This window comes from Sturnira hondurensis, unplaced genomic scaffold (genome assembly GCF_014824575.4).
Source record: "Sturnira hondurensis isolate 20B ecotype Veracruz unplaced genomic scaffold, ASM1482457v3 Scaffold0009776, whole genome shotgun sequence".
In the NCBI taxonomy this organism is placed as follows: Eukaryota; Metazoa; Chordata; class Mammalia; order Chiroptera; family Phyllostomidae; genus Sturnira; species Sturnira hondurensis.
In genome coordinates this window covers 566,094-588,812 of record NW_028082407.1, presented here as the reverse complement: position 1 = coordinate 588,812, position 22,719 = coordinate 566,094, and the positions used below count along the sequence as shown (strand labels likewise).

At 53.6% G+C, this 22,719-nt stretch overlaps 1 protein-coding gene across 1 annotated transcript in view; it reads left to right on the top strand.

The window, feature by feature from the left end:
* GFPT2 (glutamine--fructose-6-phosphate transaminase 2) overlaps positions 1 to 20,644 on the top strand; it is a 40,513-nt gene extending 19,869 nt beyond the window's left edge. Inside the window, exons 7-19 of the mRNA XM_037058034.1 lie at positions 1,068 to 1,129; positions 5,737 to 5,816; positions 6,194 to 6,311; positions 6,612 to 6,775; positions 8,050 to 8,145; positions 8,237 to 8,334; positions 8,577 to 8,697; positions 10,732 to 10,889; positions 11,036 to 11,150; positions 14,273 to 14,400; positions 16,167 to 16,334; positions 18,107 to 18,268; positions 19,801 to 20,644. Coding sequence (XP_036913929.1) covers positions 1,068 to 1,129; positions 5,737 to 5,816; positions 6,194 to 6,311; positions 6,612 to 6,775; positions 8,050 to 8,145; positions 8,237 to 8,334; positions 8,577 to 8,697; positions 10,732 to 10,889; positions 11,036 to 11,150; positions 14,273 to 14,400; positions 16,167 to 16,334; positions 18,107 to 18,268; positions 19,801 to 19,845 — 1,515 coding nt within the window. The 3' untranslated portion in view covers positions 19,846 to 20,644. The remainder of the gene's footprint in view (positions 1 to 1,067; positions 1,130 to 5,736; positions 5,817 to 6,193; positions 6,312 to 6,611; positions 6,776 to 8,049; positions 8,146 to 8,236; positions 8,335 to 8,576; positions 8,698 to 10,731; positions 10,890 to 11,035; positions 11,151 to 14,272; positions 14,401 to 16,166; positions 16,335 to 18,106; positions 18,269 to 19,800) is intronic.
* Positions 20,645 to 22,719: the final 2,075 nt, after the last annotated feature.

Genomic DNA, 22,719 nt, shown 5'->3' with positions numbered 1-22,719 from the left:
ATCAAAATTATACCTATTTTTTGTCAGATGGGTAAAAAATTTTTTTTGGTGTCTCACAGAATTTTAGTAGTTTCAGTGTGCCGTGAGATGGAAAAGGTGAAAAAGCGCTGCAGGAGACAAGGCCTGCAGGGCCAGCGTCAGGTTGCTGAGGGTCTGCCTGGCGCCCCTGCACCCTGGGCAGTGCGAAGGGCCCTCGGAGGCCTAGGGACAGGGATGTGGGGTCCCTCTGGCTTTGTGACTGAGTTGGCAAACGGGCCTTCACACACTGGCTGCTCAGGGTCTTAGAGTTGCCAGGGTACCAAACCCTGGGAATTTCATGTGGAAATCCTGATTTATAGCTGATCGCTCCTAACCAGAGTCCACTGGGATCATGGCACATTAGTGCAGGGTGGTCAGAATGTGGTGGAGGATGATGTACCAACGATTTACATGGAAAGGGCATGTGGAGCCTTGAGTTAGGAGACCTAGATTCTGGTTCTGCTTTGTACAGAGTAGGACAGCTGACAGTTGTCGCCATAGAAATAGTGATTGCCATAATAGCAACTTGTGCTTCTGTTGGGTTCTCTGCATGGCAGCAGTGTTCTAGTGCATCGGTTCAGAGAAGCCATATAGCTAAGGGGGGAACCAGGATTTGAATCCAGGCTCCAGCGTGCATTGAGCTAAGCACCGGTCCTGGAGTGTTAGCCCCTTTCATCTTCACAGGTGCTCCCTGAGTAGGTACTGGCTTGGGGGGCATGAGCCCTGGCCCCGGTGCTCACCTGGCCCCTGGTTTTCATGCCCCGCCCACCCCGTGCATCCCAGAGCTGGCACATGCTCCTCGTGGGCCTTGCCGGACGCAGTTGCTGCGGTTCACGAGGAAACCCACAAGCCCTGGTCTTTGTCCTTCAGCACGGCACCATCTCTGCCACTGTTCTCCTGGAGTCACCCTGCCATCCTGTATTCGGTGCCCGGCATGACCCCAGGACTGCCCACTGGCAGTCCGGGGAGTCCGGTAGGGCGCAGGTCGGGCTGCAGTGGCCGGGCTCAACTGGAGCGAGGTGTTCTCACTCATCTTCCCGTGTTTTCAGGAGGGAGCATTCGCGTTGGTTTTCAAGAGCATCCATTACCCGGGAGAAGCCGTCGCCACAAGGTAAGGCAAAGGCGTTGCTATTTCCAGTAGCTCGTAACTAAGATGTAGTAACTTAGCCCGAGGCACGGGGCCCACAGGGCCTCCGGAGACCGGAAGGCACTGGTTCTGCCTAAAGGACAACCGGGCTGAGCCACAGAGACCACACCCATCTCCTCTTGGGTCAGAGCTTCCGATGTGTTCAAAGGAAAACCAGAGTCGGATTTTCATTTGAAACCTCCACATTTCTAGAACTCGACAACACGCTCAAATTTAAAGTAAAATTACATAGTAAAGGCAGAGCCAGCTTCCACAGGGCTTAAGACCTATATAATTTCAAAGACTCCCTTTAGAAAAAGCATGCAAAATTATGAGAACAAGTAGTTCAAAAATTTATACAGAACCACAAAAGGCCTCACATAGCAACAGCGATCCTGAGAACAAAGAACAAAGTTGGAAGAATCACTCTACCTAATATTAAACTATACTACAGGGCCATAGTAATCAAAACAGCCTGGTACTGGCATAAAAACAGACACAAAGATCGATGGAACAGAATAGAGAACCCAGAAATAAACCCACACCTTTATAGTCAATTAATATTTGACAAAGGAGGCAAGCACACACAATAGGCTAAAGATAGTTTATTCGATAAATAGTGTTGGGAAAACTGGACAGATACATGCAGAAAAATTAAACCAGACCACATTCTTATACCACACACAAGAATAAGTTCAAAATGGATCAAAGACTTAAATGTTAGACCCCAAAACCATAAAAATCCTGAAGAAAACACAGGCAGCAAAATCTCAGACATTGCTTATGGAAATTTTTTATCAGATAAATCTCCCCAGGCAAGGGAAACGAAAGAAAGAATAAACAAATGGGACTACATCAAACTAAAAGGTTTTGCCCAGCAAAGGAAATCAACAACAACAACAAAAAAAGACAACCCACAGAATAAGGAGAACATATTCGACAATACATCTGATAAATCGTTGATATCCAAAATTTATAAAGTACTTACAAAAACTCAACACCAAAAAACAAACAATCCAATTAAAAAATGGGCAAAGGACCTGAATAAACACTTCTCCAAAGAGGACATACAGATGGCCACTAGACATATGAAAAGATTCTCACCATCACTAGTCATCAGAGATGCAAATTAAAACCCCAGTGAGACACCATCTCACACCTGCCAGAATGGCCGTCATCAATAAATCAACAAACAGCAAGTGCTGGTGAGAATGTGGAGAAAGGGGAACCCTTTTGGACTATTGTGGACTATTGGTGGGAATGTGGCCACTGTGGAAAGCAGTATGTATGGAGATACCCCAGAAAATTAAAAATGGATCTGACTTTTGACCCAGTGATCCCACTTCTGGGAATATATCCAAAAGAACCCAAAACGCGAATCGGAAAGAACATAAGCACCCCAGTGTTCATTGCAAGGTTATTTACAATCACCGAGATATGGAAGCAGCCCTGTGTCCATCCATAGCTGAGTGGGTAAGACAACTGTGGGGCATCTACGCAGTGGGCTACTCCTTAGTCATAAAAAAGAAGAAAATTTTACCCATTGCAATAGCATGGATGGACCTGGAGAACATTATGCTGAGTGAAATAAGCCAGTCAGAGAAAGACAAATACCATATGATTTCACTCATATGTGGAATCTAACGAACAAACTGAACTAACAAGGAAAATGGGATAGACTTACTGATAGAGAGCAGATGACAGCTGGTTGTAGGGGGAAGGTTAGAGAGTAAAGGGATTGAGCAAGAAAGGAAAAAGGACTTATGGACACGAACAACCGCATGGGGATTGCTGAGAGGAGGGAGATGTAAGGGGACTAAAGGGTAATGAAAAAAATACAGTAAAGATTAAATTTAAAAAAATATGAACATTGGTTTGAATCCAGAAGGAAGAGGCCTTGCAGGCTCAGAGTTCCAGCGTTATAACCTGTGTAGAAGCAGGGTCCAAGGAATCAACCTACATGCCCCTTTATTGGAGCCCCCCAGGGTCCCCCAACACTATAATTTACACAAGCAGGTGTGTGAGTAGCATCCTATTTTTAAAAATGATTTTATTTCTTTTTAGAGGGGGGAAAGAAGGGAGAAAAAGAGGAAGAGAAACATCAATGTGTGGCTGCCTCTCTCACGCCCCCTGCTGGGGACCCGGCCTGCAACCAAGGCATGTGCCCTGACTGGGAATCAAACCAGGGACCCTTTGGTTTGCAGGCCAGCACTCAGTCCACTGTGCCTCTCCAGCCAGGGCCAACATCCTGTTATTTTATATTCAGATGGGTTGGTTGTCCATCTGTCCATCCATGCATCCATCTGTCCATCCATGGATCCATCCATCTGTCCATCCATACATCCACCCATTTATCTGCTTATCATCCTTCCATCTGTCTGTCCATCCATCCATCTATCATCCATTTGTCCATTTATCTATCCATCCAACTAATATTTGTTGAGCACTTACTGTGTCAGAGGGGCCCTGGGGACCTGGTGACACCAGACCTGCCTTGCCCTTAAGGACTGGACATTTGTGCAGAAGGACAGAGCAGGGCAGAGATGGTGATGCTCTGGGGGAGCAGGTGTCAGCCTGGGGGAGGCTGGCAGGGGACCAGCGTGAGGGAAGGCAAAGGGCACAGAGCAGGCGTGGTGCTGCTGGGGTCTGTAGTTAGGCCGGGATGGGAGGGAGGGGTACTGGTGGGGCCTGGCTCCTCCAGTCTCAGTGTGTGCTCATTGATGCCTGTGGTGTGCCAGGCCTGGGGGACAGCAGTGAACAAGGCCCCAGGACATTTGAAGGCTGGTGGGCGGTGGGAACGTGGGCAGAGGCCCGGCTCTGCAGGGCCTCAGGGCTCTGTGGGCCGCACTGGGGTACCATGGCAGGTGCACCTCTGGCCCAGGGAGGCCGGTCCGAGAGGGCGAAGCTCTGCCTTGCAGACTGTCCAGCTATCTAGGCAGGAAGTGCATCATGATTTTATTTTTTCTAACACAGGGATTCTTCATTTGGAATTTTATTCTTTCAGATCATAGAATTATATAATACCAGTTGGTCCTTATCAAGTTTAAACCCCCCTTTAAAAATCTGTTATTATCATGATATTATTCTTTTGAATGAATGACAAGACAGTGAAAAAGCATTGAACTTTATTTTTCTGAAGTGTCTATAAGTAATGGCTCTATAACCTGCGGGACAGGCTTAGGGATGAGTTGGGAGCATTTTATGTCACAGAGTCTGGAGAAGCCGCAGAGCTCAACCTGTTAAAAAAAACAACAACATTTGGGGGAGACAGTTGCCGAGAGAGGCAGATAACCGTGGGACTTCCTGCTGTTGTTACTGTAAAGACCGTCTCAGCAGCTCGCCCTGGGCCCAGAACTGCGTCTCTGACATGTTTCATATGGACGAAACGTTGTCCAAAATATCCCAGGTGCTCACAGCGCCTTCTGCAGGGACACAGACTTTGCCTCCTACTGGGGAAGTCAGAGTGGGGTCCTAACAGGCAAGGCTACTGCAAAACAAGACTTGTCACTCGTGAAGAAAGATTCAGGGCCTGTGCTGAGTCAGGACAGGAGGCCAAACGGGCAAGTAAGGGCTGGACGCGGGCTACTTAACGTCACTCATGAATAAGTCATTGATGAAAGCTAGCAAGAAAACAGTTGATGTAAAATATTACTCCGTTGTATTCTAATTAATGTGTCCGAGACAGTGCTCTTAAGTGGTCTATTAATACATTCTTAGTGTTTTCTTCTTATTAACCAGTTAACATGTAGGGGGAGGAAGGGCCCGTGCCCTTTGGTAGCGATGGGAACGTCCCTGGGCAGGTCCCGGCTAAGAGTGGCAGGGCTGGAGAGCGTGAGTTCCAGAAGTGAGTGCTGCCTGGGGTGCATACCCGTTGTGAATTTGATTTGCATGCTGTAATGGATCAGAGGGGGCAAATAATCAGGTTTTGGAGGCAGGATGCCATTTAAATCTTGGAATAATACCTTATAAATACATTAGCTGTGCACGTTGGGAACCAGAAAGCAATTCCATAAAGCACTTGACTGAAGGGGGCCATCGGCTGCTGGCAGCTTAGCCAGGTGGAGGACACTGGGGGCCTGGGATGGGGCCCTCCCTCGGGTCAGATGCCCAAATTGCCCGGCGCCGCCCCTTCGTGATGGACATCCCAAGCTTCACCGAGGTGTCCCTCAGGCAGAGACAAAACTGCCCTAGGAGGTGCTTTAAATAGCCCACAAAGTGGAGCAGAACCTATCAACTGAGCGCCTCCTGAGGCTGGAAAACCCCTGAGCTGGGGGGTGGAGGGTGGGGCAGAGAGAGCCTTCGTGCAGACCCTGGGCCTGGCGGGCTCCCTCTTAGAGATGGGCAGGGGCAGAGACAGGTGGAGACCCCGCACACCTGCCACCACCAGGGCCTTGCAGCAGGCCAGCGCCCGTGGGGACTCGCTGGGTTGGTGGCACCACCGGAACGAGCTGGGGTTCTCGAGCTAACCTGCAGGTCCCTGCTCCAAGCACCTCCTGTGGGACCTCAGGGAGCTGGCCGGGCGCTCAGAGGACACCAGCCTTGTCCCACGTGTGCCAGGCGATGGCCGACCAGATCCCCTCTTGTCCCTATAGGAGAGGCAGCCCCCTGCTGATCGGAGTGCGGAGCAAACACAAGCTCTCCACAGAGCAGGTCCCCGTCCTGTACAGACCAGGTGAGTGCCTTCGGCGGGTGCTGCTCCTGCTCGGGCCTGCGCATGGCCCCAGGTCCAGAAGCTCCTCAGCAGCTGAGGCTTGGCTCCATTTTCCCAGAAGCCTTTTTGTTCATGGACGTTTTAAAACACCAGGGACCTGCCTGCGGCCCCAGTTTGTGCAGGCAGCTGGGCCCAGGTTCCAGTCTTGATTTGGTGCATTCTCTTTGCGGCCATTTAAATGCTCTTGCTTTTGGGGGACCCTTCGCACGATTTGGCTGACACAGCCAAAGCTGAAAATCACAAATTTCGCACACGCATACTCGGAGGGGAAACGGGCTGCACACTTTGTTAGCCAAACAGAAGAGACTAATGGGATGGCGACTGCTCCCTCACATCAGGCAGCATCGAGAATGCCAAGAACATCTGTAAAGGAAGGATGCAGAGGCTGGACAGCTCGACCTGCCTTCACGCCGTGGGCAATAAAGCTGTGGAGTTCTTCTTCGCTTCCGATGCAAGGTAGCCGAGCCTCGTGTCCTTCCTTCCCTGGGGCTATGGGGTCAGAAGGACCAGCTGCACCCGCTGGGTCTTATACGCCCCCACTGTGGTAGCTGTTTTCTCCCTGCTCAGCAGGGGTGGTGGCTGATTTCAGTTCTTAGTGGCCCTCCTCCAGGAAAGAAATCAGGGTGATGTCCCATCCCTCCTAAAGGGCCACCCAGTGCACTGATGTGGACTCACGCTGGGGAGGCAGTGAGCAACCACTGTCCTGCAGCCACTGAACACTGTCCCCACCTGACTCCCATGTTTTCCTTGCCCCAGTGCCATCATAGAACACACCAACCGGGTCATCTTCCTCGAGGATGATGACATCGCCGCAGTGGCTGATGGGAAACTCTCCATTCACCGGGTTAAGCGTTCGGCTAGTGATGACCCATCTCGAGCCATCCAGACTTTGCAGATGGAGCTGCAGCAGATCATGAAAGGCAGGTGTCTTCCAAGGCCCAGGGAAGCAGCCAGAGAGTGGGGGGGCAGGTGCTGCAGTCTCCTGCCTGCTGGGGCCCTGGAAGGGGTTGCAGGTGGTCTCTGGATGTGGGAGCTTGTCCTAGCTCCTGGGAGGGAGTGTTGGACTATATCCAGGCGCCAAGTCCCCTACTCAATGTGACCAGGCCATCAGCCACTTCCGTTCACTGACCCTGAGACCCTTTCCCCCATGTCATTTCTTCTCTGGGCGGGAGACCTGCGGGAAAGGAGACCGGGGACCACTTTCTCCTTTCAAGGACAGCCTCTCTCCCTGCACCAGAGCTTGCCTCCCTGCACCCCCTTCTCCACAGGGCAGCCTGAGTAAACTTTAAAAAACATGAGCCAGAACCTTTGCCCTGCTGCTGAAAGCCCTCAGTGGTGTCCTGCCATTCTGAAATAAAAGGCACAACCCCCCACAGGTAGCCTGGCCCCACCTCACTCTACCCTCTCCTGTATACCCCGCCCACCCGGCCACCCTGTCACACAGGCCCCTGGCTTGCCACTGGGGGGACATTGCCTTTGCCGTCCCTCTCACAGACGGGCTCCTTTCGATCATGTCCCCTGAAACGTCTGCTCTTCCCTGCCCCCGTGTCTGCCTTGGCCCCACCCCACCTCAGCTGTCTTGTTGCTTCGTGTCACCTTTGGTACAAGTCCACTGTGAGGGTGGTAGATGGACATGGTGGTCGGGGTGTGTCCCAGTGGGCGCCCCCACCCTGTCTTCACACCCCCAGGTCTCCCGCCGCAGCACCCGTCTGGGGCTTTCACATGCTGTGGCCAAAGGATCCCTGGGCACCGTTCAGATCAGAGCCCAGCACAGGCCTGTGCAGCTGGAAAGGTTTTCTGCAGCTCAGATGTCCTGAGGGAGAGAGCGGCCCACATCGTTGGGCTTTGGGCTGAGCCTGTGCTCCCCTGGGCAGGGCAGGCTGGGGAGCTAAGTCTTTCACCTTCCTCTGGCCTCGCCAAGAGGAGTGTCGCCCAGGAAGACGAGCCCCCCATCTGTTGTCCTCCCTCCTCCCTCCCCGATGGGAGGGACCAGGTGTGTAAACTGAGGCCTGACCGGCTTCCCTCTCACTCGTCACCACGGGCATCAGGTGGGACAGCACCTGGGAACTGTACTGCCCTGGTCCCCCCATGTGTCACACCAGTTACATAATGACTTCTGTCCTGATGAAAAGATGAGCCGTGAAAGTGTGGCCGGACGGCCGCTGACCTGTCTTGTTGGCGCTGGTTTGAACAGGCAACTTCAGCGCATTTATGCAGAAGGAGATCTTCGAGCAGCCGGAGTCCGTCTTCAACACAATGAGAGGCCGGGTCAACTTCGAGACTGGCACAGGTAACCTCTGGGCTTGTCCTCCCGCTGCCCACACCGCGCAGCCCCTGGGGGACAGGGCTCCCGCCGACTGACCCCCTGGTGTGCCCCACAGTGCTCCTGGGCGGCCTGAAGGCCCACTTGAAGGAAATTCGGCGGTGCCGACGGCTCATCGTGATTGGCTGTGGAACCAGCTACCACGCTGCTGTGGCTGTGAGTGGGATGCATGGGCCCTAGGTGCGGGGGTTGGGGTGGGGACCCATGTGCCCCAGGACCAGCGCATCTTACAGCCTGGCCTTCCAAGTGTGGGCCCTGGGAGCCAGCAAGAGAGCCGACACAGAGTCTCTCTCCTGTGGTGCTGCCCCGAGCACCCAGACACTGAGGGTCCACGCCATACTCTGTCTTGGTGTCCCCGGAGCGTCGTGACTGACTACAGTCCCGCTTGTTGGCTGCAGACACGGCAGGTGTTGGAGGAACTGACGGAGCTCCCTGTGATGGTTGAACTGGCCAGCGATTTTCTGGACAGGAACACGCCCGTGTTCAGGGATGACGTCTGCTTCTTCATAAGCCAGTCAGGTAAGGGTTTGTGCCGGCTCCCCGCCATGAGCCTCCCTGCCTGTTCCGCCCGGTCGTGAACGCCTCTGCACCGCCCCACACGCCACTCCCTCGTGCACCTGGGCATTCAACCACCGGCACCATCAGTTCTGCCTCGTTTTATCCCACTGGATAGGGAGGGGCGTGCAGCCAGGGCTTCTTCCCCGTCCTGGTGTTTCGAGTCCAGGGCTTACGGGACCACCCACCGAGGCACCATAAATGTGCGCTGGGTTGAACTGAGAACGTTCTTCAAAATCCTGCTGCTCAGGGCTGTGTGGCTACTGGGCAGTGCCCAAGCTGCCCAGCAGGGGGAAGCGTGGTGAGACAGTGCTGCAGGTGGGGCGCAGGGCACCCCCAGCTCAGCAGCCCCTCCCAGGTGCCGTCCTAGCACTGGGCTGAAGCACTTGGCGCCGTCAGATGGGGCAGAGGATCAGAGAGTGGCACAGAGCCTGACGCTTGAGTGCCGGTGAGCCCTGGGAGGGTTTGTGAACTCTTTAATTATGAAGAATGTCCAGGCCTTTAAAGAAGTAGAGATCCCCATAGGGAACCGCCGAGCATCCCCAAGGAACGGCCCAGCAGGCCTCAGGTTGGCCACACCCACACGGGCGCCTTCCCTCCACTGGGTGACTGGGAGGTCAGTCCCAGACGTTGTGTTATTTCACCCAGGAGTACGTTAGAGAGGACCTCTTTTTGATAAAAGGAAAAAAAAAAAACCCCAACCACAAAATGGAAGTAGCCCTGAAAATCCAAAAAGATATGAGGGCTTCCATGTTGCGTTGTGAATCCTGCCCCATTTCAGCGACAAGTCAGGGGACACTAAGGCAGACGCTGCCACCGTGGGGCTGAGCCCCAGCACACAGGAGCTGCCGCTGGGGTGGCCTCTGCTGCCTGCAGTGCCTTTGGGTTTACGCTCCCATCCAAACCGAAAAACGTTCCGTGAATTGGTGGGACCCACTCACCGAAGAAAGGAGGTGGCGTTAATGTGGAAATGATGCAGTGTGGCAGCCCCCGAGCATCTCCACAGTAGGGGTGTGAAGTTTCATCTTGTTTAGCCCTTTGCATTAGTTTAAAAAGACTGTTCCAGAAACCAGAGAGCAGGGCTGGTGAAAACAGAGCCATCCTGCTCTGAGCCCCTGAGCCCTGAGCCCCACTGGCAGGGAAGAAGGGCGGTGCAACACCCAGTGTGTGCAACGTGAGTCTGGAGAGAGAAAGGAGAGGAGGACGCGCAGTAGGGGCAGCCTGCGCTTCAGAACAGCCAGGAAGGGCCCGGCAAGCGTGGTGGTCCAGTGGACATCGACTGAGTTTGGTCTTGTGGTCTGGGTTGCACTTGACTTAGTTTGAGCTCTTTGGGGCTGGCAGGCGAAGGGAGGCAAATGCATGAATCTATTTAAATCATTTTGTTGTAAAAATAATTTTTGCGAAGGGAGGCAAATGCATGAACCTATTTAAATCATTTTGTTGTAAAAATAATTTTTGTCTACACTGGGAGGCAGCAGGAAGTGTTTCTCTTCACAACAGATTTATTTTAGAAATGCCATTTGTGGGGGCATTCTTGCTTTTTAAATGTGGAACCTTGGCACATTCCGAATAAGGCAGCTCAGAGCAATAGGAAGGGTTCCTGGCGGAGCCCACCAGGTTGGTGCCGACTCCATCCCCACAGCAGGCAGCCTTGAGCAAGCGAGGCCCTGATTTCCTCTTCTGAGTCCCTGGTCCTCAAAGGGAAGTTGGGGATGGCACCCCCGCGGCATCGCCCAGCAAGTCAGTGAGATGGTGGGGTGGCAGCGGTTGAGGAAGTGCCTGCCACACAATAGTAGTGAGACCTGGAATCTAAGAACCCGCCAGCAAAGCTGTTGAGCATGCATTTTCCCTTCTAGGTGCAAATGGGTTGTGTCCGGGCACGATTTTTGGGTGAGAGTGGGGAGGGAAGGAGGGAGTGAATGAGTGGGGGTAGGGGCTCGAGCGGGCAGAGCCCCACTCCTGGGAACACACAGCCAAAAGCAAGGGCCTCTGTGGCAGGTGAGACTGCAGACACCCTGCTGGCGCTGCGCTACTGCAAGGACCGGGGGGCCCTGACCGTGGGTGTCACCAACACCGTGGGCAGCTCCATCTCCCGAGAGACCGATTGCGGTGTCCACATCAACGCAGGCCCGGAGGTTGGCGTGGCCAGCACCAAGGTACAGAGCCCCGCATGTCCCCGGGGAGGCCCTCGTCTGGCTGGTGGACGGTTGAGGCCGGGGGGGGGGCGGGGTCCACGATCTGCCCCCCACGGGGTAGCCACACGCACATCTGCCCTTCTGCCAGCGCCACCGTTTGCCCACAGGCTTATACCAGCCAGTTCATCTCCCTGGTGATGTTTGGCCTGATGATGTCTGAAGACCGCATCTCCCTGCAGGCGAGGCGGCGCGAGATCATCCACGGCCTGCGGTCCCTGCCCGGTACGTCCGAGTGGCACTGTCCCTCACCTTCACCCCCAGAGGGCTGTGCCGGGCGCCTTCTTCCTGACTCTGTCCGTAATGCTGCTTTTCAAAAAAAAGATTTTATTTATTGAATTTTAGAGAGAGGGGAAGGGAAGGGCAAAGAGAGGGAGAGAAACATCAGTGTGTGAGAGAGACATTGATCGGTTGCCTCTCTCGTGCCCCTAACTGGGGACCTGGCCTGCAACCCAGGCACGTGCCCTGACCAGGAATCGAACTGGTGACCTGATCATTCGTGCAACAACACCCAAACGAGCCACGAGGGCCAGGGGAGTGGTGATGTTCACACACCCTCCTCCTTACCACTGCACGCCTGCAGCCGCTCCCACTGGGCCAAGCCTGGAGTCCACACTCTCACCCAGCCCTGGAGCCCTGCATGCCGGGCTCCTGCCACCTCTGACTTCACCGGACTCCCTTCCCGGGCCCCGCTCTGGAGTCCTCACTGACCTTTGATTCCCAACAATGCCCAGCTCTTCCCACCACAGGGCCTTTGCTCTGTCTCGTTCCTGTAGAAACACCCTTCCCCCAGCTCTTCAAACAGCGATGGCTCCTCATCACGAGTCTCAGCCCAAACATCAGCTCCTGGGGCCCTCCCTGGCCACCCTGACTAACGGTTTTCATCCCCTGCCCCAACTCTCTGTGAAATGTCAGCCAGTTCCTTTTCTTTACATGCTGTGTTCTGGCTTGTCTCCCCCAACTAACATGTCAGCTCCGTGAGCACACGGCCTTGTCACAGGGCCTGCTGGATGCTGCATACCTGGCCAGGGAAGGCACACAGTAGGTATCCAGGAAAGGCCTGAGCATGTGGCCCGAGTGTCCTGTCCCAGACAGCTCCTTCATAGTCTCCCCAAGCTCCTCTTCCGCTCAGTCGTGTCTCTCACCGTCGGAGAGGTACGGCCTCTGTTGCATAGAGTCACAGGCTCTTTGGGGGAATGTGGTTCCAGTCACCATTCATTCCCTCAGTCACTCACTCAGGGCTCACACATGGACCTGAGGCCAGCCTGGGACAACCAGGACAAGCAGCAGCTCCTTTCCTTCAGCCACTTACACTGCAGGGACACACAGAGACCTCTTGGGTTTCCTTAGTGCAGCCCTGAGAGTGTGAAATGGGAAGATCTCGCCCTGTGGCTGGCAGGTGGCTGGGGTAGCCCCTGTAAGAGACAGGGCAGCCCCAGGTCCTCCCCCGACCAGGGGCCAGGGCCAGACCCAGAGAAGACAAGAAGGAAAGCCACCACCTAACCACACAAAGCCTCGGGGTCTGAATCTGGCCAAGAGAACATGACGAAAATGTATTGGCAAGAAAAGCATTCTTTAAGCAGATAATAACCTTGCGCAAACAGGACTTGTCCCAGTGTCTAAGTCTGCAGTTCTTAAGACATGGTCCACAGGTCCCCCGGGGGCACAAGGCCTTTGCATCAAAGCTGTATTCATAGTAATACATCGTTTCTAATAAATAAGACACGTTTGCCTTTTCAATGTTTGGGAAGGCAGTGGGGGCCACCACTGGCGCCTCTGCCCACTTCCCAGCAGGGAAAGCACCCTCTTCGACCACCACACACCCAGCTTCACACACGAAAGCCCCAGATGGCGCAGTAAAATGCACCCGTCTTCTTACATCGCAGTATTTTTTAATAGTCGTGTGACCAATGGGAAACATGCAAAAGCTGCTAGACCCTGAAGCTCGAGGGGCATTTCAAAGGGACGTGATTGAGGAACAAGCTGACTTGGGTTTGTGGCAGGCATTTTCTCGAAAATGAACCAAGTGAGCCTGACACTTGGAGAAAAACCATTGACTGTATTCGTTACCGATGATGAACTTCCAGCTTTCAACAGAAACTTAACATTTTGCAAAACTGAAGGCTTGATCACGTTCCCGGCACTTACAGACACTGCTGATGAGATTGTGGCAATTTTAGCAAATGTGATCTTGAAAAAATGTTTTGTAGTGAACTGTGTCCATTTGCATAACTAGTGAACCAACACTTTTCAAATGGACAACATCCAACATTGCACAATCATGAGGGTGCCCAGGCCAGTGTGGCTCAGGGGGCTGAGCGCTAGCCTGGGACCCGCCAGGTCAGGGCACACACCTAGGTCGTGGGCCGGGTCCCCAGTAGGGGGCATGCGTGAGGCAACCACACATTGATGTTTCTCTTTCTCCTTCCCTTCACTCTAAAAATAAAGTGTTCAAAACCATGCACGTGGAAAAGACCCACAGAGATAAACACAAGGAGGCCAGTAACGGAGGGAGAATTTACTGACATGACTTCACATTCCGCATTTGCAACTACCATTTGAAGAAATTGGTGCTTCTTGAGTTTAGTGTGGTGTCAAAGAACATTCACAGTGATTTTAAAAAGCTGTGTAACTATTCCCCCCTTGTCCAACTACAAATTTCTATGTGATTGCATTTTCTTCCTATACTGTAACTGCAAGAACAGTCACAACAGACTTAATGAGGAAGCAGATGTGAGAATATGTGTTTTATATGAAAGTAAGACATGAAAATGGTTAGCAAAAAACGACACTCTTCTCACTAATTTTTACAAAAATACATAATGGCGTTTTTGTTATTTTTGTATAAATGAATGAATATCTTTAATCGGACCAGTTTCTAATCTGGTAAATATCGATAGCTATAGCCTACAAAGACAGAGATGTTTAGGGATTTACAATAATTTTTCAGAGTTTACAAGAGTCCCGAGACCCAAAAATTTGAGAATCATTGATCCAATTTACCCTGGCTTTGTCTTGAGAGGTGGATGGGGGCTAAATTTGGAAAGTCCACTGGGACTCAATTGCCTCACCTATAAAATGGAGCTACAAATAACGTTTCCCTGCTTATCTTACATGCTTGGACAGTGTGGGTGCAAATATGAGTCACCATCCCAACAAAACCCTGGCCAGAAGCCAAGTTATTTACCACATTCTAAGTTTAAAACTTCTAAATTCATGCAAAGAAGCCAAGTGTACTGAGCAATGTGCATTCCTAAACCTTGTCCTACCCCCTGCGATTTTCGTTTGTGCATCTTGTCTTGAAATCGCTGTGACTGGCTCTCCCTTTGGCTGTGTGCCCGACTCAGAGCTGATCAAGGAAGTGTTGTCGCTGGACCAGAAGATACACGACCTGGCCCTGGAGCTCTACACGCAGAGGTCGCTCCTGGTCATGGGGCGGGGCTACAACTACGCCACGTGCCTGGAAGGAGCCCTGGTGAGCCCCCTCTGCCCAGCCCCACAGCTCTGGCCCTGCCTGAGGGCAGGCCCCGGGAAGCCAGCCAGGAAGGGGGGGGGGCTTGGGCTAGGGTAGGGGAGTGCCTGAGGGCCCATTGTCCGCCATGTGAAGCTGCGTGGTTCGCCCGCTCACTACCAGGTGTTCTAGCCCTGGGGATGTAAAGATGGGGGTTCCAGTCTGTATCCTCCAGGGCACAGGGGCAGCACAACCTTGGGTGGGCTTCAGCTGAGTTAGCTGAGTTTTACCTCCCGAGCATCATCTGAGAGATGGACAGTTATGGTCCACAGTTTACCCAGGAGGAAACTGAGCCTCCAAAAATGTTCATCTCGCTCAAGAGTGTGCAGCAGAAGTGCTCGGCCCAAAATTCGAACTCAGGCCCACATGGGCTTCGCTTTGTCCGCACCATTACAAGCAGCCCGCCTGGGAGGACTTGGGCAGACCCGAACTGCAGGGTGGGGCCCCTACAGAGTTTCCCTGACACCCTAACTTTCAGGAGGAGCCGGAGATCCCGCAGGAATGAGCCTCACAGGCCCTGCATTGCTTCAACCAGTGACTGGCTCTTGTGCCCTGCTCACCCCACCTGCAGCAGTAAAGAGCCACACTGGCCAGCAGCGTGAGAGAGAGTGACAGGGCAGGGCGAGGTCCAGGGCGCCAACAGGGGCTCCAGGGCTGCCGAGAGGGTGGGCAGTGCTGTCCAGGGAGGGCCTGGGTCCAGAACTCACCCTTGACTCACTGTGCACTTGCTGTTCATGCTCAACCGAGGTGACCGGCAGACAGTGTCCCAGGTGAGAACCCCGCTCGGCTTCCCCCTCCCCCCTCCTCCCACCCCCACCGTTTGAAACATAGTGCCATCCACAATAGGTGCACAAAAAACAGCCAGAGATTGATGGGGCGGGGCAGGCCGCGAGACCAAAGGCAGAGAGAGCATGCTGCTCCTTGGGCACAGTGACTCGAGGCCTAGGCGGGGTGTGCTGTTGGCCCCCCATGTCCCTGTCACCCGGGGGCTCAGCCACGGGGCTGCGTGTGCTGCTGAAAGAGGTGCATTCAACTGCGTCTCCAAGTTAGTCTTTGGGGAAAGAAAGGGGCCTTCACGCTGCCGCTGGCCCTGGTCAATGGTCCTCTGTGATCACTTGGGGGCCAGCTCTCCAGCTGTCTGCGGCCAGCAGGGTGGAGGCACACACTTAACAGCGTTTCCCGCCCCAAATAAACAGTCTCGGGGGCAGTGAGAAACACATTCGTGGTCACTCTCGCCAGTCCAGTGGCAGGGGTCAGTGGTGCTGGACAGAATGGATTTCCCTAAACACAAGGAAAATGCCAGCAACAGCCCCATGTGTGGGATTTTGCTCAATACATAAGTTGGAGCAACACTTAGCAATTTATTAATGGTCCAGAATTGGGGGAATTATTAATCAAATAGTTGAGTGGAGGCATGTCCAGACAGAATACAACGCTGTCATTACAGACCTGAACTGTGGGAGGCCTTGGGGCCTGGGCAAAGCCCAGGAGCTGGCCTGGGGCACAGGCTGCATGCTGGGCTGCATATGAGCCCTGGACAGCAGCTGGCCCTTTCCCTTGGACATGGCCTTACCAGCTGCCCTCAGTGCCATTGACTGCTCTGTGCGTCCGTCCGCCAGTTGGCCCTGCCGTCCAGAGCCACCCCTCCCCCAGCAGGTCCTCCCCTCTGGCTGGCGTGACCCAGCCTCCTCTGCCCAGGGTGATGCTCATTCCACCTCATGTGTCCCCAGAAAATTAAGGAGATAACCTACATGCACTCGGAAGGCATCCTGGCCGGGGAGCTGAAGCATGGGCCCCTGGCGCTGATTGACAAGCAGATGCCCGTCATCATGGTCATCATGAAGGACCCCTGCTTCGCCAAGTGCCAGAACGCCCTGCAGCAGATCACGGCCCGCCAGGTGAGGTTGCTCCGCCAGACTGGGGCCGCGCTTTTCGCTTCGCTTCCGCATGTGCCCGCCTCACTCATTGCACCCACCAGGGAGCAGGTGGAACCACACACTCTCTCCTGGTGAGTGGCATGCACATGCCCAGAGGGACTGGCCAGCTCCCGACTATGCGCACAACAGCTCCTGAGTGAGGCCCAGTGACCCAGAGTGCCCGGAGTGTCCTGGACCCCAGGCAAGGAAGGAGGCCAGGGAGGCACGCCTGGCGGGATTACTGAGGGCAGCGCTGGCAGTATCCCCTGGAGTTGGTCCCATGTCTCAGTTGCAGCGCCCTGTTCTCCACCTGCCTGTCTGCACATCAGACGGCAGCTGTACGTTCTGGGGGAGCCCCGATTACCCACACTTCTGGATTTCCTGCCAGCCCCTCAGGTTCCCAGATTCCCAGATTCCCTAGAATGACTCATAAAACTCAGGCAAACACTATGTGGTTATTGCAGTGTGATTATGTGGGTTCAGATCAGGGTCAGCCAAAAGTGGAGACTCACAGGGCAGGGGCCCCAAAACATGAATCTCCCGTGTCCTTGGGCGCCTTCCCTGCATAGCCGTGCACGTCGCCAGCCGGGAGCCTGCTTGAGTGAGCTTCTGGCCCCAGGGCCCAGGAGTTTTATCGGGGTTTCGTTATGCAGACACAGTAGATTGCATCATAGGCCACGTGACTGAGCTCAATTTCCAGCACCTCTTCTGGTCCTGGAGGTCAGGCTGAGAGCACCTGGCTCGAAGCCCCAACCCTCTAACCAGACAGTTGGTCCTCCTGGCATGGCCAGCCCCTGTCCCCAAAGTGTCCTTGGGCCCACCACGTATCACCTCATTAGCATAAACTCCGGTGTGGTCCCAGGATCCCCTCATGAAAAACAGACACTTGGGAAAGCCTGAGAGTTTAGCAGCCCCTCCCAGGAACCAGGGACAAGGAGCAGCCAAACTCTTTGTCATACTACAGTGTCCCAAGATGGGAGGGCTGGGCCCCACAGGTCCACTCTGGGGCGGCCAGTGGCATTGTAAGGGGTGGAAACTGGACCAGGTGCCCAAGCCAGCTGCCGCCCCACCTGGCTTAGCATGGAGGTCAGGGAGCAGTCACAGAACACAATCACCCCACTTGGTTCTTAAAACCTTCCAGTGGCTTCCAACAAACCAGTGACCTCAAGCCTGCATCGTCCAGCCCCTTCCTTCCATTTCTGCCTCATGCCAGCTGCTTCCTGCCTCTGAGCCTTGGCGTTGGCTGCTCCCTCTGCCCTCCATGTTCTTCCCAACATCTTCAGAGAGCTGGGCCCTCCTCACTCAGGTCTCGGTCCCAATGCCCCCTCCACCAAGAGGCCACCCCAGGCGTCAGCGGTGTTGCCCAATCACACCACCTGTCTAGTTCCCCGAAGGTCATCTCTGCTTACTCATCTCCCAGTCTGTTTTGTTGCCCACCACGCCCTGGGAGCCCCAGCTGAGCAAGGAGTGGCTGTGGCCTGCCCTTTGCAAGGCTCACGGAAGCTGCTTAGTGGTGGGCACTGAGGGACCGGAGCAGGGATCGGAGCACGAGCACCATGCCGGGGGAGGAAAAACTGCCAAAAAGCCTCAGATGCTTTGTCCTGCACATGAGTCACCCGCAGCCTCTCACCCACAATCCCTGCAAGAAGCAGACATCACTGTCCCTGTTGCGACCTCGGCCCCAGACACTCTGCTGTGTGGGAGGGGCACTGCTTTGGGAGACTGCGCCTGGTGATCGCCTCTCTCTGCCGCAGGGCCGCCCGATCATACTGTGCTCACGGGACGACACCGAGAGCGCCAAGCTGGCCTACCGCTCGATCTCGCTGCCCCGCACGGTGGACTGTCTGCAGGGCATCCTCAGTGTCATTCCCCTGCAGCTCCTTTCCTTCCACCTGGCGGTTCTCCGAGGCTATGACGTGAGTGGGAAGCTGCCTACCCCGGTGAAGGGTGGGATGTGACCCCAGAGCCCCCTTTCCTTTTTAAATACTTACTCGGCATGTCAGCCCCAAAGCAGTATTGACTAGGTCTTTCATTACGAGAAAGAGTTTATCGTGGGGGACAAAGAAAGGGCTGCCACCCAGCTCGGGCAGACAGGCACCCAAGTGCATTCTCTGGCCTGTGTCCAGACGGAGGGGCATTTCTGGGAAGGAAACGGAAGCTCCGGGAAGGGAAGTTAGAGCACTGGAACTTCATTATAAACAGAGTTCTCCCTGTAGGGTTTTTCGGGTACACAGCTTGTGAGGGCTTCCCTAAGCCCCGACTCCTCCCACAGACCCGCCCAACTGAACCCTGTTCATGAAGTTCCAGTTTTTATCAGGTGTAGATATTCACAAGATAAATACGTTCATTTAAAGTAAATCTTTGTAAGGTAACTTTGTACCCCCTGAAAACAGCTTGGGAACTGCAAGGGCTGTGAAGATAGTATCTAATATTGAAGCATAAGCCCGTCACCCAGAAGCAAGGTTAGCAAGCACGTTCAGTGTCTTATTCTCGCCCTTTTCTTGTGTGTATGAATTTCTTAGCATTTTTCAAGATGCTGTCGGGGGTGATGTTCTACATCTTCCTTTTCAAGACGAGTATTTTCTCACATCTTGAACTTGTTGCAAGCAACACAATCCCTGTGAGCGATATTGCACCACAATCTTGTAACATGGATGTAACAATGACTCAGCCAATCTTCTATTATTCAAACTGTTTCTAATTTTGTTTTGCAACACCTGCATAAATAACACCTGCAGTGAGTACGTTTGTACCTACAGCTTCACTCTACCTTGAGGATCCGTCCTCAGTCTGGTTCACATTCTGAGACCCCTCACATAGGTCGTCAACTTACGTTATGGAAAAGAACCAATTTATGACCTCACCAGCAAGTGTGTGAGAACACACAATTCATCGTGCAAAGAAGTAGAAGTTTGATTATGACTTATCTTGAGAAGCTTTAAAAAATGTGTAACACGAAAAGTACAAGAAACAGAAGTGACATATGCCAACATTTGGTCCTGTTTGTTTCTTTTTTAAAAACATTGTCATACATGAAATGAGACACCTCGGACAGAGTCGAAGCCACTTTGTTGGCCAGCCCATCACCCTGCCCTCACCCTGCACTGGAAGGCCTCCTGGGTCCAGTGCGTGTCCTTGCAAGAGCAGCCACTACTGAACAGCGCACGTCGGGCCACTGCCTTCGACAGCACGAACCACATCCTTTCAACAGTGGTGCTGCTCGAGACAGGTCAGGCGCACAGTAAATGTCTACTGAGCGCACTGGACACAGCGGAGTGCATTGGAGTTTTAGAGTAAGGGGCCACATCCAAGGCACGCGGGTCTCAAGGCAGCCCAAGGTTGGCCACCGGGAATACTGCCTCCACTTGAAGCACTGGTCATAGGTTTTACCAGACAGCACGTTGCTGAGCCCTGCCTGATCCTGAGCAGTTACTTTCTTTCCTTTTAGGTTGACTTCCCCAGAAACCTGGCCAAGTCTGTAACCGTGGAATGAGAGGGAATGAGGAGGCCATCACCATGTTGAATCGGGTTCAAGACCTACCCCGGTGACACCAGTCTCATCTCCTGGATTCCGCGGAGCCTGACAGCTTCCACGTGCCTTGTACCCCAGCGCTTCGCTTACGGCAGATACGGTTTCTCTGTGTCCTGAAGTTGCCAGAGGAGAAGGGACTCCTTGTTCCACGTGGGGGTCAGAGCCGACTCTCCCACTGCCGTGCAATGTACAGCTCATCCGAGTAACTGTGAACCTTTTTTAACCAACGCTAGTTAGTTTTAAGAGACAAAATATTTATAATGACAATTGTATAGCTTTTAAGTTATTTTTCTAGTGTGTGGCTTGCTGTAGCGGGGGTCCTGCCCAGACTGTGCCCCCCACTGCCCAGGGCACTCCATCTCCTGGCCGGGGCATTCATCTCAGATTGGAGCACAAAGTACTTCCTCTTGACTCCTTTTTACTTCCTCTTCCTCTCTCCGCTGCTCCTGGATCCAGTCCCCCAACGTCAGGGAAGCTCTCCCCGCACCAAGTCCTGTCGAAATCTCAGCTCCCTTCCGTGGCCACTTGCTTCTCATCTAAGCTCCTCTACCCTCCACCTTCAGTTTCACCTGATTGTGACTCTGTTCCAGCCCAGGCAGCATTTCAGTCCCTGCTCCTGCCCTTAGCAAAAGGCTTGAAATATCCTGTGCAAGAGAGTAGTTTCCAGCGGGTTCCTCCATCCTCTATTTAAAAGCATGCACTGTCAAAGAACTATGCAATTCTAAGACAATAAAGACAGTATAATTTTTTTGTCTTGTGCGTTTGGATTTCTGTTGATCTCATTCCCTGCGTGTATTCGGATTTGAGGGCTCCTCAAAACAGGGCTCAGCAGTGTCTGGTGGGAGCAGCCTTGTCTGCTGGTACCAACACTGAGCTCTGTGCCTCCAGCCAGAAAACAAGGACTGTTTCACAGGATGGACACGATGCAGAAGCTTGGGCGCTCTGCTGAGTCCACTGAATGGCGTGGGAGGGCACTGGGCTGCGTGATGCTGCTTGAGATGGGTACCCAGAGCCTGAAGCCTGAAGCAGATGGGGGCAAAACTCTCGGATCTCTTGTTCTTTCCCCAGTGACCCTGTTCTACTCACCGATTCTATGAACACAGGCAGGAAAGCAGAAAGCCAGAGACAGAGTTCCGAAGGCATGTGGGGTTGGAATTCAGACTCAGACTCCCCCCGGGGGAGAGCTGTCCAGGGCCTGCCTGGTGTCCTCGGGCCAGCCAGCAAGCGTGTGTGCACTGTCCTGCAGCACCTGTGAGCCACGGAGCAACCTCCCCATCCCTCCTGCATGCTCCTCCATGTTACGGGCCCTGGACACCCGGGAAAAGCGTTTCCAGGTTACATCCCACCAATGAGAGGTCTTCTCACACTGCTGGGAGATTTGGAAGACAGTTTAGAAATCACATTCTATATTCATGGACACATCCAGTAGTTGTTTCTCTTCTGGCAGAGGCAGACAGGAGGTCCCACTACGGTGCTGCTTCACCAAACTCACCTGCCACGGGGTGCTCTGGGCAGGGGGGTCCACCTGCAGCCGTTCCAAAACCCCAATTCCGGGGAGCTGGCGGGAGCCCAGGGGCTGTGGTGGCACTCTGTGACCTCCGTTCCCCTGCTCTTCTCACACAGTAATTAACCGGACACAAGTCCTGCTGGAAACGCCTGCCCTGCTTTCTGTCCTCCTGACCAAACACCACCCATCCCACACCTGAGGCTAGGGGACTTTTTCCAAACTAGCCAGACTATTTTTATCTGGATGAGAACCAGAAAAATGAACTTCATTCACCCCTAGGCCTGAGAGGTGATGGCCATTCTGACTTTTGTGTTAGCTGTTTTTCTTCATTGTCCTACCACCCTCATGGAATCTGTCCCCAAATGAGAATCTGCCAGTATGGACAGCCCTGCACCCACCAGATGGAGGCTCCAGGAGGGGGCGAGTGGACCAGTCTTGGGGGCGTGGTCTGACTTCCGCTTCTCTGGGAGGTGGTGAGGCCCCTTCTGTGGAAGCAGTGAGCAAGGTCACCAGTGAGTCTTAGGGAACAGGGTTCACCCCCTTTGGGCACCGGGGGCACCTGGCAGGACTGCTGTGTGGGCCAGGTACTGGATGTGCAGTAGCGGGGTGGTCGGGGGCAGGGGGGCTGCTCGGTGCTCCCTGCCCCTGAGCCCATGAGGCCCCCCTCCAGCCCTCAGGGAGACTGAGGACTGCTGTGAGCGTCCTCATGAGGATGTGGGCCAGGTTCTCCTGGGCATCCGTCCTCGGGTTAAGAAGATGGCCCAATGGAAGTGGGGGCCTTGGTGCCAGTCTGTCTTTGAGGTGACAGGACTGTCATCCTGGGACCCGCCTCTCACCATCTGCCAAAGGATCCCTTGTCATCTCTCATGGTGTCTTCCTTCTGAGTTGGATTACGTGGGTTGGTGGAGCACCTCCTTCTGCAGTAACAGTGCTTGGAGGTAAGAGTTTTCAGAACTTGCATGTCCGGAAATAATTTTACTCCTCACACATGATTGAGGGTTCAGCTGAATATGGAGTTCAAGTTCAGAAAACATGTTTCCTTCAGAACTGTGAAGGTCATGCCATGTCATCTTGTTCGCAGCGTTGCAGTCCAGGGGTCCAAAGTCCCTCTGAGGGGCCTTCGCAGACGACCTTCGTCTTTTCTCCTTCAACCTCTGTGCTCTGAAATACCCCGGTGAGGTGTCTTGTCTCTTTTCATCGAGTGTTGGTTTCAGCTCAGTAACTCATGCCTTTTGGATCTGGGAAACTTTTTTCTTGCTTTTTAAATTCTTTTTTAATTGTTAAATTATAGTTTACATTCAACATTATTTTGTGTTTGTTTCAGGTGA